Below are 12,974 nucleotides of genomic sequence, written 5' to 3'. Positions count from 1 at the left end.
TTCGCTCCACAGCTAGTTTGTGGATAACGGTTAACTGAATGGACAGTTTTATCATTTAATGCTTCCCTCTATTCTTTTAGATGGAAAGCATTTAAATTTAAACCATCTGTCTGCATACGGTTCTGCTGCTCTTGGTTCCTGTGTCTCTCCTTTGTTTGTCTTTAGACTTCCCTCCTGGAATTACACAAAGCCCTGTGTGTGTGTGTGTGTGTGTGTGTGTGTGTGTGTGTGTGTGTGTGTGTGTGTGTGTGTGTGTGTGTGTGTGTGTGTGTGTGTGTGTGTGTGTGTGTATTAGTGTAAAGTTAGGTTTCACAGATCTCCTCAATGCCAGAATGAGCTATACGTACTATCTGACAAATATTTGTGTCGTTTATAATAAATGGTTTAACATGTTTTGTTTTTTTTTTTTGTTTTTTTAATGTCTGTTTTGGTGGATTCATAAGGCAGTAACACAATAATGATGAGAAATGTACCAAAATTATGATTATTTGATGCTGACGGTTGAAAGATTCTGATGTATTCAATGTGCTCTATTTGTCTACTATGCTTTTTCTCCAGACGTGGAGAGCAAGACTTTACAGGGGGTAAAAAGTGAATTGGTTCTGGACGAATCAGGGCAGTACGTCCTGGAAAACACTACCTTGGAGTACCAGAAGCTTTTCGACAAAGAAGTCCTGAGAATCACTGGCCCACTTGGAGCTGATTTCACTGTTAAAGTAAGCACTGAAATTAAAAGTTTTCCACTTACTTTTTATCATTATTCATTTATATTCACCTGCAGTTGTTGAAAACCCCACACCAGAATGAGTCCTGCATAGCCTTTCGTAAAATCTCTGTCAATGACAGATTTTATGCATAAATACACAGACCAATTGCTATCGATGAAAGCTCATCAGCAACTTTTTGACTCCTGTATTCAATACAGTTTTATTTGCATAGCGCCACTTCACAACATGTTGTCTAACAGGGCACTTTACAGACACATCATTTCAAGCCAATTCATAAATAGCCTAGCTAATAGAAACCAACTGATTGCGTTGAATTTGGACTTCGATCCAATCCCCCATTCTGAGCATGCATGAGGCGATATACTCATGTATATGCTCAGTTGGTCTGATTGGATTAAGTGAGTCCTTGATAGGCCATTGCAGAGAGACTAAACTGCCAAATATTTCTTTAAAAAGCCCGGCAAACTCCAGATAAAGTCCAGGGATTACTTGTCATCTGGTTCTGAGTAAAAATTTAATGATATTCCTTCTTAGATATGTGGACAAATAGTTACAAAGACCACAAACACACACATACAGTATTGTACTACTTTTTTATTCCATTTTAAAACAGTGTGTACAATATGTACAAGCTCTAGGAGGGTGAATATGGAATACGAATGCATCCTTTTCTCTGTACCACTTCGCTTCATGTCATCTTTCACAACATCAGTAAATGTTCCCTATGGTCCCCTCCTGCCTGGTAATTTCATCCTTACCATCCTTCTGCTGATATATTCACTGTCCCTCCTCTGTGCTTTCCAAAACCATCTTAGTCTTACTTTGTCTCCAAAACATCTAACATGTGCTGGAGCTCTGATATGCTCATTGCTGATTTCCTCTATCCTTGTTACCACCACCACTCCTTGCCTCCTGTCTTTTCCTCTGGACCACTGTCTCCAAACCTTTCTGGCCATGCTGCCAACTTATATACCTTTTTGTTTTGTTCTTACTGATACTCTTATTTCTCCCATTTTGCACCTGACACTTTCCTACACACATTCCAACCTACTTGTTAAGCTAATCCTGCCTCCTTCACAACAATATTGCCAGAAAGATATGCATAAAATCTCACTCAATTTTCTGGAGTGTAGTTTTCTACAGAAATCTAGTTTTTGTCATACAAATCTGAAAATTGAGAAGGCTAGCCAAAGTGAGCTTGGATAAGGCCTTTATTTATGAACTCCAGCTGAACCTGTCCCTGTTCAGTGGTGCAAAGCAGATCGAATTTCAGATGTTTAGATTTAAAGATATCGGAGTAAGTGCGATCCACTTGAATATGAAATTCAAATAGCCCTGTAGTCTGCTCGCTCTCCTTAAGGGACGGCATGTGTTGAAGTACTGTGTCATGCATTAATAGTTTCACAAATAGTTTCAAACCAGAAGCTGGTTTGGCTTAATAAAGTTACTCCAAAGCATGAAAGCCTGTTGATGGATACATCTGGCAATCATATGACATATGTTTTACTTGTGTGTTAAAATGCAATACTGCTTATATTAATATAATAAATCCAGTAGTCTTATAATACCATCTACTTTGTCAGGAGAGTTCACATTAAACATTGGAAAATATCTGTGAAAACTTCCCCCTTTGTAAACAGGAGTGAGAAACAGACAATAAATAGGAAGGAAGGAGACTGAAATCTGAGGAGCTGTAAGGGCATAATTTTCTAATCTGTTATAGCAGACGGTTTATGTCACAGTGCAGGAAAATAAGTTTGAGCTAATGGATAATCATCTGCAAAAGCTGCAGTCAGTCTTTCCATCCATGGATGTGAATTGCGAGTGGAGTTTTATTTTTAGCATTGCATTAATTCCTTGTTTCCAAAATGTTTTCAACTAAAGAACTAAAATAAAAAAATAAAAACACACAGAGATATGGTATGTTTTTATATAAAAGAAAAACAACCTGATTACACTGGTTTAAGAAGCAGATTCTATTGCAGGGGTCGGCAACCCAAAATGTTGAAAGAGCCATATTGGACCAAAAAAACAAAAAACAAATATGTCCGGAGCCGCAAAAAATTAAAAGCCTAATATAAGTCTATCATGAAGGCAACACATGCTTTATGTATCTATATTAGCTATATTAGCCTACTAGCAAAATTACTAAGTTGGCTACAAATACATAATGAGCCTTAATGATAAAATATTTATTTTCCCCGCTGCGCATCCTGTAGAGAATGACGCACCACGTGATTACTCTGTATTACAATGCCGTCTCTTGTTTAACTTCATTACTATATTAATGAGTTATGTTTCGTTGCTTTGATGAAATTAAAAAAATGCAATATAGAAATCCAATTTTTTTATGTCATTTTTATTTTGAGGATTCGGAAAAAAACAACAAAATAGAATGTGCATAACGCGCCCCTTATCTGGGCAACAAACAGAGCGCATTAAAACGCAGCCTGCATTTATAAAAAATAAACCAATAAATCAAATTAATACAGTTTAATTACTGTGCAAATGCCAAGCAAGTCAGTGCAAGGGTAAAACGCAGCAGCATCCTCTTCTCTTTTGACACGCAACCAACGCAGCTATCCTCCGACCTGAGCACCAAAACCCGATTATATTACCAAGTGTCATTCCAAATATATACTGACAAAAATCAGAAATCATTTTATAAAAACATTCACTTTGTTACTTAATATGTGTCTATGAAGGATTATGTTCTTACCAGTTTAATGTGACTTCTGTTTTCGGACATCACTGGTCAGCTTCTCAACATTGGGCATGTAAGATGTAACTTGTGCTGAATTAATGTCCTTAATTTGCTGATCGGTGATGTTGCCTGCCATTTTAATGGTCCTTTCCTTCACTGTCTTAGTGGAGAGGGGCATGTCTTTGATTTTCTGTATTATCTCGGTTTTGTTTTTGAAGTCTGGAAATACGTGTTCTGATGTGTTGATGACTGACTCCTTCATGTAGTCACCATCTTTGAACAGTTTTCTACGCTTTATTATCTCCCGGGTTACAACAAAACTTGCAGCAGTAGTGGAGTTTGGAGATGCAATCCACTTCTTAAATCTATTTTTGCGCTTGTCTAATTTCTCCAGAAGTAATGCAATCACACTTTTTGTGTCACTTCCAACTAGGTACTGGCTGCAAATGTAGCATGCTTTTCCTAGAAATGTCTTTCCACATGACTCTTTTTGTTATTTGACAACTTCTCGCTACAGAGCAAACATTCAGGCAATCCTTCCACATTGGCAATGAATGCAAATGATTCTGTCCAAGAAATGTTGAATCCTCTGTTCTCCTTGGTTATTTTTCTCTTTTTCCCTTTGGGATCCATGGCGCATCACACAGCCTCCTCCCGCGCTGCTGATAGGCTATGTGTGTCGCAGACAATGACGCAAATCTTCCTTGTCAGAAATGTTGAAATTTAATATTCATTCCACCCATTTTTACAGCATTGGAAAACGTTAAGAATGTTTGTGTCATGTTTGTCCTCCTACAGAACCAGATCAAAACAAAAATATAGATCTTTTTCCATTTTTTTAAAAAACATTTTTGAAAAAGCTCCAGGGAGACACTAGGGCAGCGCTAAAGAGCATGCGGCTCTAGAGCCGCGGGTTGCCGACCCCTGATCTATTGACTCAAATTAGATTTGACCAGTAAAAGCAGAGCACAGCTTGGGCAGTCATCTCTTTAATGGATAAATTGAGGTTTGTTTACATTACTTAAAGTTTATATTGGTGTCTGAGCGATGCATTATTTTTAAATATTTTGATATGATTAAAGCAAAAAGCTAAAATAGCTTAAAGCTTAAATATTTATATATATCTTTGAACTTGCAGGTGGATTTGTGGAGGTTTATCATCTTGTGTTTTAGCTAGTTTTGTGTGCTAATTCAATTCCAACAGGCCAAACAAATGCTATTAACTGAGTTGCCTCAGAACATCACATTTTGATTAAGAAAACTGGTTTAAACTTGGTGACCCTTTTAGCTCCACGCGATACCCACTGCAAAGCAAAATACTTTGTGTAAACAGACCTGGGTTTATAAAATCATGTGATTAATGTTCGTGACAATCCAGGTTTTAAATCATGTTAAACTATAAAGACAGAGCAACAACCCCATTAGGTTATGTTAGGAATTGATGGTTTATTTACTTAGCGAGTACAAAGTCACAAAGAGCTCCATTGGAGTCTTTTAAACAGCCTCCAGTTAAATGCAAAAGTAATGCCAATAATGTGTTTCTTTTAGCTCTGTTAGATTTAAAAGGACGAACAAAGTAGGGAGATGAAAGGGGGGGGGGCAATGCGTTTGAAATTTTAAAACATCAATATAAAGTCTGAAAATAAAATATTCCTTTCTGTAGTTGCAGTTTGTTAGTGGAGCAGACAGCGTGGTCCAGTACATCTACTATCAGCCCATCATCCACCGCTGGAGAGAGACTGACTTCTTCCCTTGCTCTGTGACATGTGGAGGGGGTAAGTGTTTTCGAGAACACCAGCCACAATTAATATCAATAGGTTCTCCTATTTCTGATTGTTAATACACATTTCCTTCTCTTGAAAGATAATCGACATTAATATTTATTTGTAGGTTACCAGTTAACTTCTGCTGAGTGCTTTGATCTACGGAGTGGTCGGGTAGTTGTGGACCAGTATTGCCATTATTACCCAGAGAACGTCAAACCAAAACCCAGACTGCAGGAGTGCAATATGGAGCCTTGCCTGGACAGGTTGGGGGACACGAAGGGGATTTATCCAAAATAAATGTTTAGTTTCAGCATCAGTGTCCATGTCTGTACCCCTTTCATTGCTTGTCTTATAATGACCTTCCTTACTTGTATCGGGCTTGCAGTGATGGCTACAAGGAGATTATGCCATACGACCTTTACCATCCCCTGCCTCGGTGCGTACATACCTGTTGTGAAATAAAGTAATAATGTTTACTTATACAGCACAAAACTCTGATCTCTGCCTGTTACATCTTCATGTGACACTTTAATCATGTCAGATGGGAGAGCAGTCCCTGGACGGCCTGCTCCACCTCCTGCAGTGGGGGCATCCAGAGTCGCTCGGTGTCATGTGTGGAGGAAGATATGCAAGGAAACATCACTCCCACAGAAGAGTGGAAGTGTCTCTACTCTCCAAAGACTGCTATCTTGCAGCCCTGCAATGATTTTGATTGCCCCACCTGGTTGGCACAGGAGTGGTCCCCTGTAAGTATTTTTCTTCATGTTTTTTTGTTTTATTTTATTTGTGAAAAGACTAATATTCTGTTCAGTAACTAGGAATCAGATTACATTGTGCATTGTCCACCAAAGTCCCTGCTCCAGTGTTTAACTTTCAATAAAGTCATCTTTGTCTGCAATAGGTCAAAAATGGTCTAAATTAACTCAAAAATAGTGATGTTGACAAAAAAATGTATTTGTCTTTATTACTAGACAAAATCTTTTGAATTATGTGCATTGCAAATATGGGAAGGATACCCTCTCCCTTTGTTGCAGACACTGTTGCCACCTTAACTGAGAGAGTAATCAAACCCTTCCACATTTTCAAAACCAACTTTTTGTGGTGTTATTGTAGACTTATGGACACAGATGTGAAAGCATGCATTGTTCTTCCTGTTCTCAATGAGCGGCAGTACTTCTATTGGTCTCTCCAGCATCCAAAAGCAGTCACATGAGGCCTGGTGTTGTGCTGAAATTAGCCCCCCTGCCATGAACTGAACCGTGCTTTCTACTGCAAAGGCACTGACCTCCACTGCTAATCTTCCCAGCTGGGAGTGAAAGTTGTCTTCTTATGAACTTTTAAAACCATAAAACCCTAAAATAAAAAGAAAAGAGAATTCCTGGGCTTTCTGCTTTCCTCAGAAACTCTAAAAAACAACTGCTGTATATTGGGAACTAGTTTTCAGCAAAGGCATGCTTCTTTCTTCTGCGGACGGAGTGGCGCCTGCCCAAAAACTACCAATCTGGTTCATGCAATCAAGTCTCGTCCCAAATGGTCTTGACTGAGACGTGACAGGATGAGCACCCCAAGTCAGTATTGCCCCCTTGCAGTGACTGTAGTTTACCTGAATATATAATCAGAGCCTGTAAAAAAAAAAAAAAAAAAAAAAAGAATAATAACACATGTCAGATTTAAAACAATTAAAGTTACACGAATCACCAGGGACAATCCTGGCTGAATATATTGCCTGGACAATAAGTTATCGTGTCAAATAATCGTGATTTCAAATTTAATAAAAAATAATCGTGAGTTGATTTTTTTTTTTCTTCATAATCACTCAGCCCTCACTGAAACACAACTTTAGCTTGTATTGGTTTGTACTGATTCCACATGCTGTAACACAGGGAGCCAGATTTGTGGTCCACTAAAAAGCTGGGATGCTGTTTGTCTAGCACATTCTTCCCCTGCCTTTAAAATGCTTACTTTGGCAGAGGAAACACAAAGTTCGCTTCTGAGCAGAGACTTGATGATATTTTGGAAGGTCTTACTTTTTACCTCCCTTGAGTTATAATCTGAAACACAAGCAAAAATACAGTCATGTGAAAAACAATATATTCCCTTGTGATTCTAAGGCTTTATGTGTCGGGACTTAGCTAAACTGAATCATCTGATCCTAAAATCAACAGTTATCATTTTCTGAATGACAATATCAGTCTCTGATATCATTGTGAGGGAATTTTGGCCACATTTCTTTACATAAATGCCTCAGCTCATTGAGGTTTACAAGGATTCATTTAGCCCAGTTGTTTTATGGTCCAGCCATACCGTAACTCTTGGTTTGATGTCTAAGCTTTGACCGGGCCAGTGCAACCAGTGGACTGTGGTTATTTTTCTTTTTAATCATTAGGCTGTAGATATACTGCTGTGTTGGAGATCATTGTCCTGTCAAATAACCCCGTTTTAACACAGCTTTATCTGTCAGACAGATTGCCTCGTAAATGGGCAGCATGGTGGTGCAGTGGTTAGCATTGCAGCCTCACAGCAAGAAGGTGGCTGGTACAAGCCTCAGATTGAACAGTGACATTTCTGTGTGTGTTATGTCCTGTTATGTAAGCAAGGGTCATCTCTCCCACTCACAAAACATGCATGTTAAGTTCATTGCTATAGTCAACTAATCATATGTAAGTCACTTTGGATAAAAGCGTCTGCCAAATGTATTCTCTAGTGGTCAACCTAATGGCTACAAGTTACTCAGGTCCTATGGCTGCTAAACAATCACCACCATCATGCTTGACAGTTATTTTGAGGTGTATTTCCTTATATTCTGCATGTGTTTTCACAAAACCTGGTGCTGTGCAGTGTAGAGTAGTAGACCCCACATTTGGAAACAATCTTCAGTCCTTCCCAGATTGATGGGCGACAATCATTGCCAATATCTGAGTTTTTTTTGGGGGGGGGGGGGGGGGGGGGGAGAGCAGAAAATGACAGAATGTCTGATTTTGTAGAACTGCCAAAGGATGACGATCAGTCAGTTAGGTGCATTTAACAAGCAGTTCCCGGCCGCTACTTATCATCTTGATTTGTGCACAATCAAAAAGGCTGTGCTTAATTTTATACACAATTCTTGTGTATTTTAGGTTAGTGTGTTTAATTATTGTGCAAGATGTCATATACTGTTGTTCAATCAGATGCTTATTAACTCATTTGTAAGACCCACGTAAGGGCAAGATCATTTTTATTGTCTAAAAGTTCTGACATGAAGAACCTCAGCACCTCAGATGGGTGTGCTTTCCATTTTACTGTCTTTCAACTGTACTTGTTTCCATATGAGATAACACAATGATAGGCTTGCTGTCAGTCAATAAATCAAACATTATGTCACCTGTCACCATCAGTGCACAGTGACCTGCGGTCAGGGCCTGCGATATAGGGTGGTGTTATGCATTGATCACCGTGGACTCCATGCAGGAGGCTGCAACCCCACCACCAAACCCCACATCAAAGAGGAGTGTCTGGTCACTGTGCCCTGCTTCAAATCCATAGGTGGGTAAGATTTGGTGTTTTACTGTAAATAAATAGATAAATAAATGTTCTTGGACAGTATTCAGCCTTTCTGTGTAAATGCACTTCAGATACGCTACCTGTTGAGGCGAAACCTGTGTGGCATAAACAGGCGATAGAGTTGGAGGAGGAAGTGACTGCGACTGACGAACCAACGTGAGTACAAAACACGCACACTGATGACATAAACTTTCGAGGACATTTCTTGTTCCCTTTCATGAAACTTGATTGCAGCAGATCAGGCTGTAAAATGCAGCTCCAGACACCAAGGCTCCGACTGGTTGAGCCTTGGTGTCTGGGCCTGCTGGGGTTTTCATGCAGGTATTAAAACTACAGATCTCTCAAAGTGAAAGACAGGAGAAAATTTGTTGAATTTCCGCTTTGCAGAATACATCTCTCTGGGATAAAAACAGAAGTCATTTCCCAGATCCACAGTTTTGATAACCATTTTCAGAATGACCATTTTCAGTCAGACTGACTCACCTGGAGGTGAAAATGCAAGCAGACAAAGACAGGTGCTGCCATGAAACCACCACAGTAAAAAAGTTGTGTTTATGTCCGCAGCAGTTGTGAACAATTTGTGAGCTGAAATATACAACCATGGTTGTTTTGATGCTGGTTAAATAACACAGCTGTTTGACTAAATGTGTGTGTGTACCAAATTGTTTTGCTTCAGATAAAATCTGTTGAACAAGCCTGCTGTATGAGGGTATTTAAGGCAAAGAAGGAAACTGAAGGTGAAGGAGAAAAAACATCTTTCTGCTTCAGTGACTGCCTACCAGCATTACCTCAGGAAACCCTGTGATCTTCCAGATGTTCTGGTCCCACATATTAGTTGAATAATAATGGCTGTTGTCTGAAGGTGGACAAAATTTGGACTACCCAGTGTTTTGCATGACTTGTATTAGCAACCATGTTAGCCAGCTAACATCTGTTATTCTGACTTATCTTTGGAGAAAGATAGGGGTAGAGAGAAATGCCAAAACGTATGATTTTTTTTTCTTGCTGCAAAAAAGCATTTTATTCCTCAAAAAGCACATAGATATATGCGTATAATATGCAGTTATTCATTTGCCTAAAACAATACCTGCACACCACATGGGGCCAGGTTACAGATGTGAAAAAGAGGAGACGGAAATTCCTGTTTTGGACTTGTTGCACCTTCATTACCAGGTGTTGTTATTGCAATGCTGCAGTACAGCTGCTTGAAAAACGAAACCCATTCATGTTGCATGATGTGCACATTCTGACCAAAACATGTCTATTTTTAAACAAAATATTTTTAAACAAAATATTTCTGTTGATTTAAAATTGATTGACGCGATTAACATGCAGCGGATATAATAGAAATGTGTTGCTTCCCGCTATGAATGAAATCAACGTTGTGTTTGAACTGACAGATGTACTTTAACTACGCATGAAGATAAACACCGCTGTGGGCTCGTTTTTAGACTTTGTTGTTCCTTTTCCAAGGTTTAACTTTCAGTTATTCGTTTGTTTGCCCGAAACACAATGAGTCCCTGGGCTCTCATAAAAAAACCGACTCTGCTGTAATTATGAGCTCTTTATGGAGGTATCTTATAAAACAGCATGGTGGTTTTTGGGTCTTCGTCAGACAAGAAGGAATGCTGCACATAAGTGAAAGCTTCTGTGTTAGTGGTGCATTTGTGATGTACATGTACAATATGTTTATTGAGCATATAGCCAATAAACTGTGTAAACAGCAGGGCATTTACTAGCTGCTTATGAACAGAAATCTGATTGGGATTTTATATTGTTGTTTATATCTTTGTTATTCACATAATTTTACTAAATCAATCAACAAGTTTATTAATGTAATGTAAACAGAGATAAGCATAGTCCTGATGGCATCATTTGATCATTACTTTATCTGTATATGACTTGATTTGGATTAAGGTGATTAAATAATGCCTTTCTATGGCAATGTCTTCTTTAAAATTGTGTCCTACTCCTAATCTGGTTGCTATGCACTGTCTGCTATCCAAGAATAATTCTTAAAAACCAATAAAGACGTTTTTAAAATGATTGTCTCAGTCACCACCTAGCTGCAGCAGAGTTATACACTTTGCTACTTGTTCCAAAATCTCAATAATTATTTGGATTATTGAACTTAATATTCATAATATGGTGTTAACATGACTAGTAGAATATTTTACACACACACACACACACACACACACACACACACACACACACACACACACACACACACATATATATATATGTGTGTGTGTGTGTGTGTGTGTGTGTGTGTGTGTGTGTGTGTGTGTGTGTGTATATAAACTTTTTGAAAGTGGCAGATCATCCTGATCTCAACGATTTATGCTCACATTACAACATCATGTATTGCTCCAATAGCTGCACCCATCCAAAGTATCACCGAAACACATGAAGCATTTACCTGCTTTTGTTTGTCCTTTGGGGTCAAAAGCAGGTCCCCCATCCCCCAACCTTCTTGGGTATGTACTGAATTCTGCAGGAAGTGTCGCCAGATTTTATGTCACAAACAATCCCATCTGAGAAAATAAACCCAAAGCAGGCAGTCTCTTGATTTTGGAATATTGTTGTGCACATTAATGTTGACACTCACTGTGATACAGAGCAAACAATTCAACAAGTGGCTTTTGTTTTCAAATGTTTATATGTGCGAGTTAGGGTAAGCACTGAGCTAATAATATTTACACTTTTTTTTTTCAATTATCACCCTTATGGAAACCAGAAGCAATGATTTGAGCTTCTAACAGTGAAGTGTTGCCGGACACTTAATTATTTTTTTTAATAATGGACTTAGGTGCAAAGCCTGAACATTATAAATGATGTATAACTCCACATGATGAATGACCAGAATGAAAGTATTCTTGACTGAATAACATGAGAACATTGGTGTGATGATTGCAACACATGGATCCCTTTAGTAAAAGATAAAATAAAAGACTGATGAGCTGATAAAGCCTCTCGTCCTCATGTAAATTCAAGGTCAACCTGCTGGAAAATCTTTATCAGCACTGAGGGCCACTTTTTATGTTTGAAGAAAAAAAAGAAAAGGATTATTACAACATTTTAGTTCACTTTTTCTATACAGCTCTACACTAACTACTACATAAACCTATGAGGACTGAATGAACACATAACTGACATAAAACTCTTGTTATGATGTGTAAACATCACTGAACCATATCAGATGCTTTATTGTTTGCATAATTTTCCCTCCTTGATCCTTCATCAGACTAATATTTTCATTCAATCCAACATTTCACCAAGCATGTGCAAGTGTTGGTTAAATCGGATGATCAAGGGGATTCAGATTTCCTCCCGTCTCAAGAGCTTCATTGTTTCTTCAACACCGTTTCAAAGCTCTTGAAATGAGAGATGTTTAGTCTCATGGTTTTGAGTATTTCCTTCTTTTATCCATCGTTAAAGATGAAGAGGGACGTGCATGACAAACAATGAAAGCCATTAATCCAGTAATAGCCTGCCCTAATGCTTCACAGCTGTTCTATTAATCACAGCAGGACTGTATTTCATAAATACTCAGTGAGTTTATGAACCTAGCAGCAAATGAATAAAACCTGTTTATGTGGAATTCACAAAAAAAGTGTGTATTGCTGTTAAGCAATGCTCACTTGAAATAAGTTTATCTACAGACAATTGGGATCAAATCTGACCCAGTTAGACTGATGTGTGTAGGTCATGTGTGGTATACCTCCAGATATCTTTATAGTTGATCATCTCCTTTATTTTCCCACAAACCCTGCTGGTTGTTCTTTTGCAGCTTCATTTCTGGTCCCTGGCAGCCTTGCAGCAGGACATGTGGCACTGGGACACAGCAGCGGACCATCAAATGCCAGGTGCTGCTGTCCTTCACCCAGACTGTTGCTGACCTGCCTGATGATGAATGCGAAGGAGTCAAACCTGCTTCCAGCCAGCCTTGCTATCGCACTCCTTGCTCGAGAGGAGGGGAAAGCAAAGAAAGGGGGGAGGAGGAAAGCAAGATGCTACAAGGAGAAGAACTACATGACTGGGAATATGAAGGCTTTACGGAGTGCTCAGAAAGTTGTGGTGGAGGTAGGTATCTTCAAGTAAAATGACATAAATAAAAGCCTTAAAAGTTCATTCACGCAAACTGCAAGTATTCAGCTATTCTAGACCATGCAAAGCCTTCTGCCTGCCCATAATTACAGTATGCTGCACTATGACAGTAAACATGAAGTATAG

General features: G+C 38.8%; 1 protein-coding gene across 1 annotated transcript in view; it reads left to right on the top strand.

Moving 5' to 3' along the window:
• Positions 1-12,974, top strand: part of adamtsl3 (ADAMTS-like 3) — a 118,850-nt gene that overhangs the window by 90,789 nt on the left and 15,087 nt on the right. Inside the window, exons 8-15 of the mRNA XM_079257907.1 lie at positions 559-716; positions 5,096-5,207; positions 5,323-5,461; positions 5,584-5,634; positions 5,740-5,944; positions 8,573-8,720; positions 8,810-8,894; positions 12,532-12,824. Coding sequence (XP_079114033.1) covers positions 559-716; positions 5,096-5,207; positions 5,323-5,461; positions 5,584-5,634; positions 5,740-5,944; positions 8,573-8,720; positions 8,810-8,894; positions 12,532-12,824 — 1,191 coding nt within the window. The remainder of the gene's footprint in view (positions 1-558; positions 717-5,095; positions 5,208-5,322; positions 5,462-5,583; positions 5,635-5,739; positions 5,945-8,572; positions 8,721-8,809; positions 8,895-12,531; positions 12,825-12,974) is intronic.

Source organism: Telmatherina bonti (genome assembly GCF_933228915.1).
Source record: "Telmatherina bonti genome assembly, chromosome: 18".
In the NCBI taxonomy this organism is placed as follows: Eukaryota; Metazoa; Chordata; class Actinopteri; order Atheriniformes; family Telmatherinidae; genus Telmatherina; species Telmatherina bonti.
This window is presented reverse-complemented; position numbering and strand designations above follow the sequence as displayed.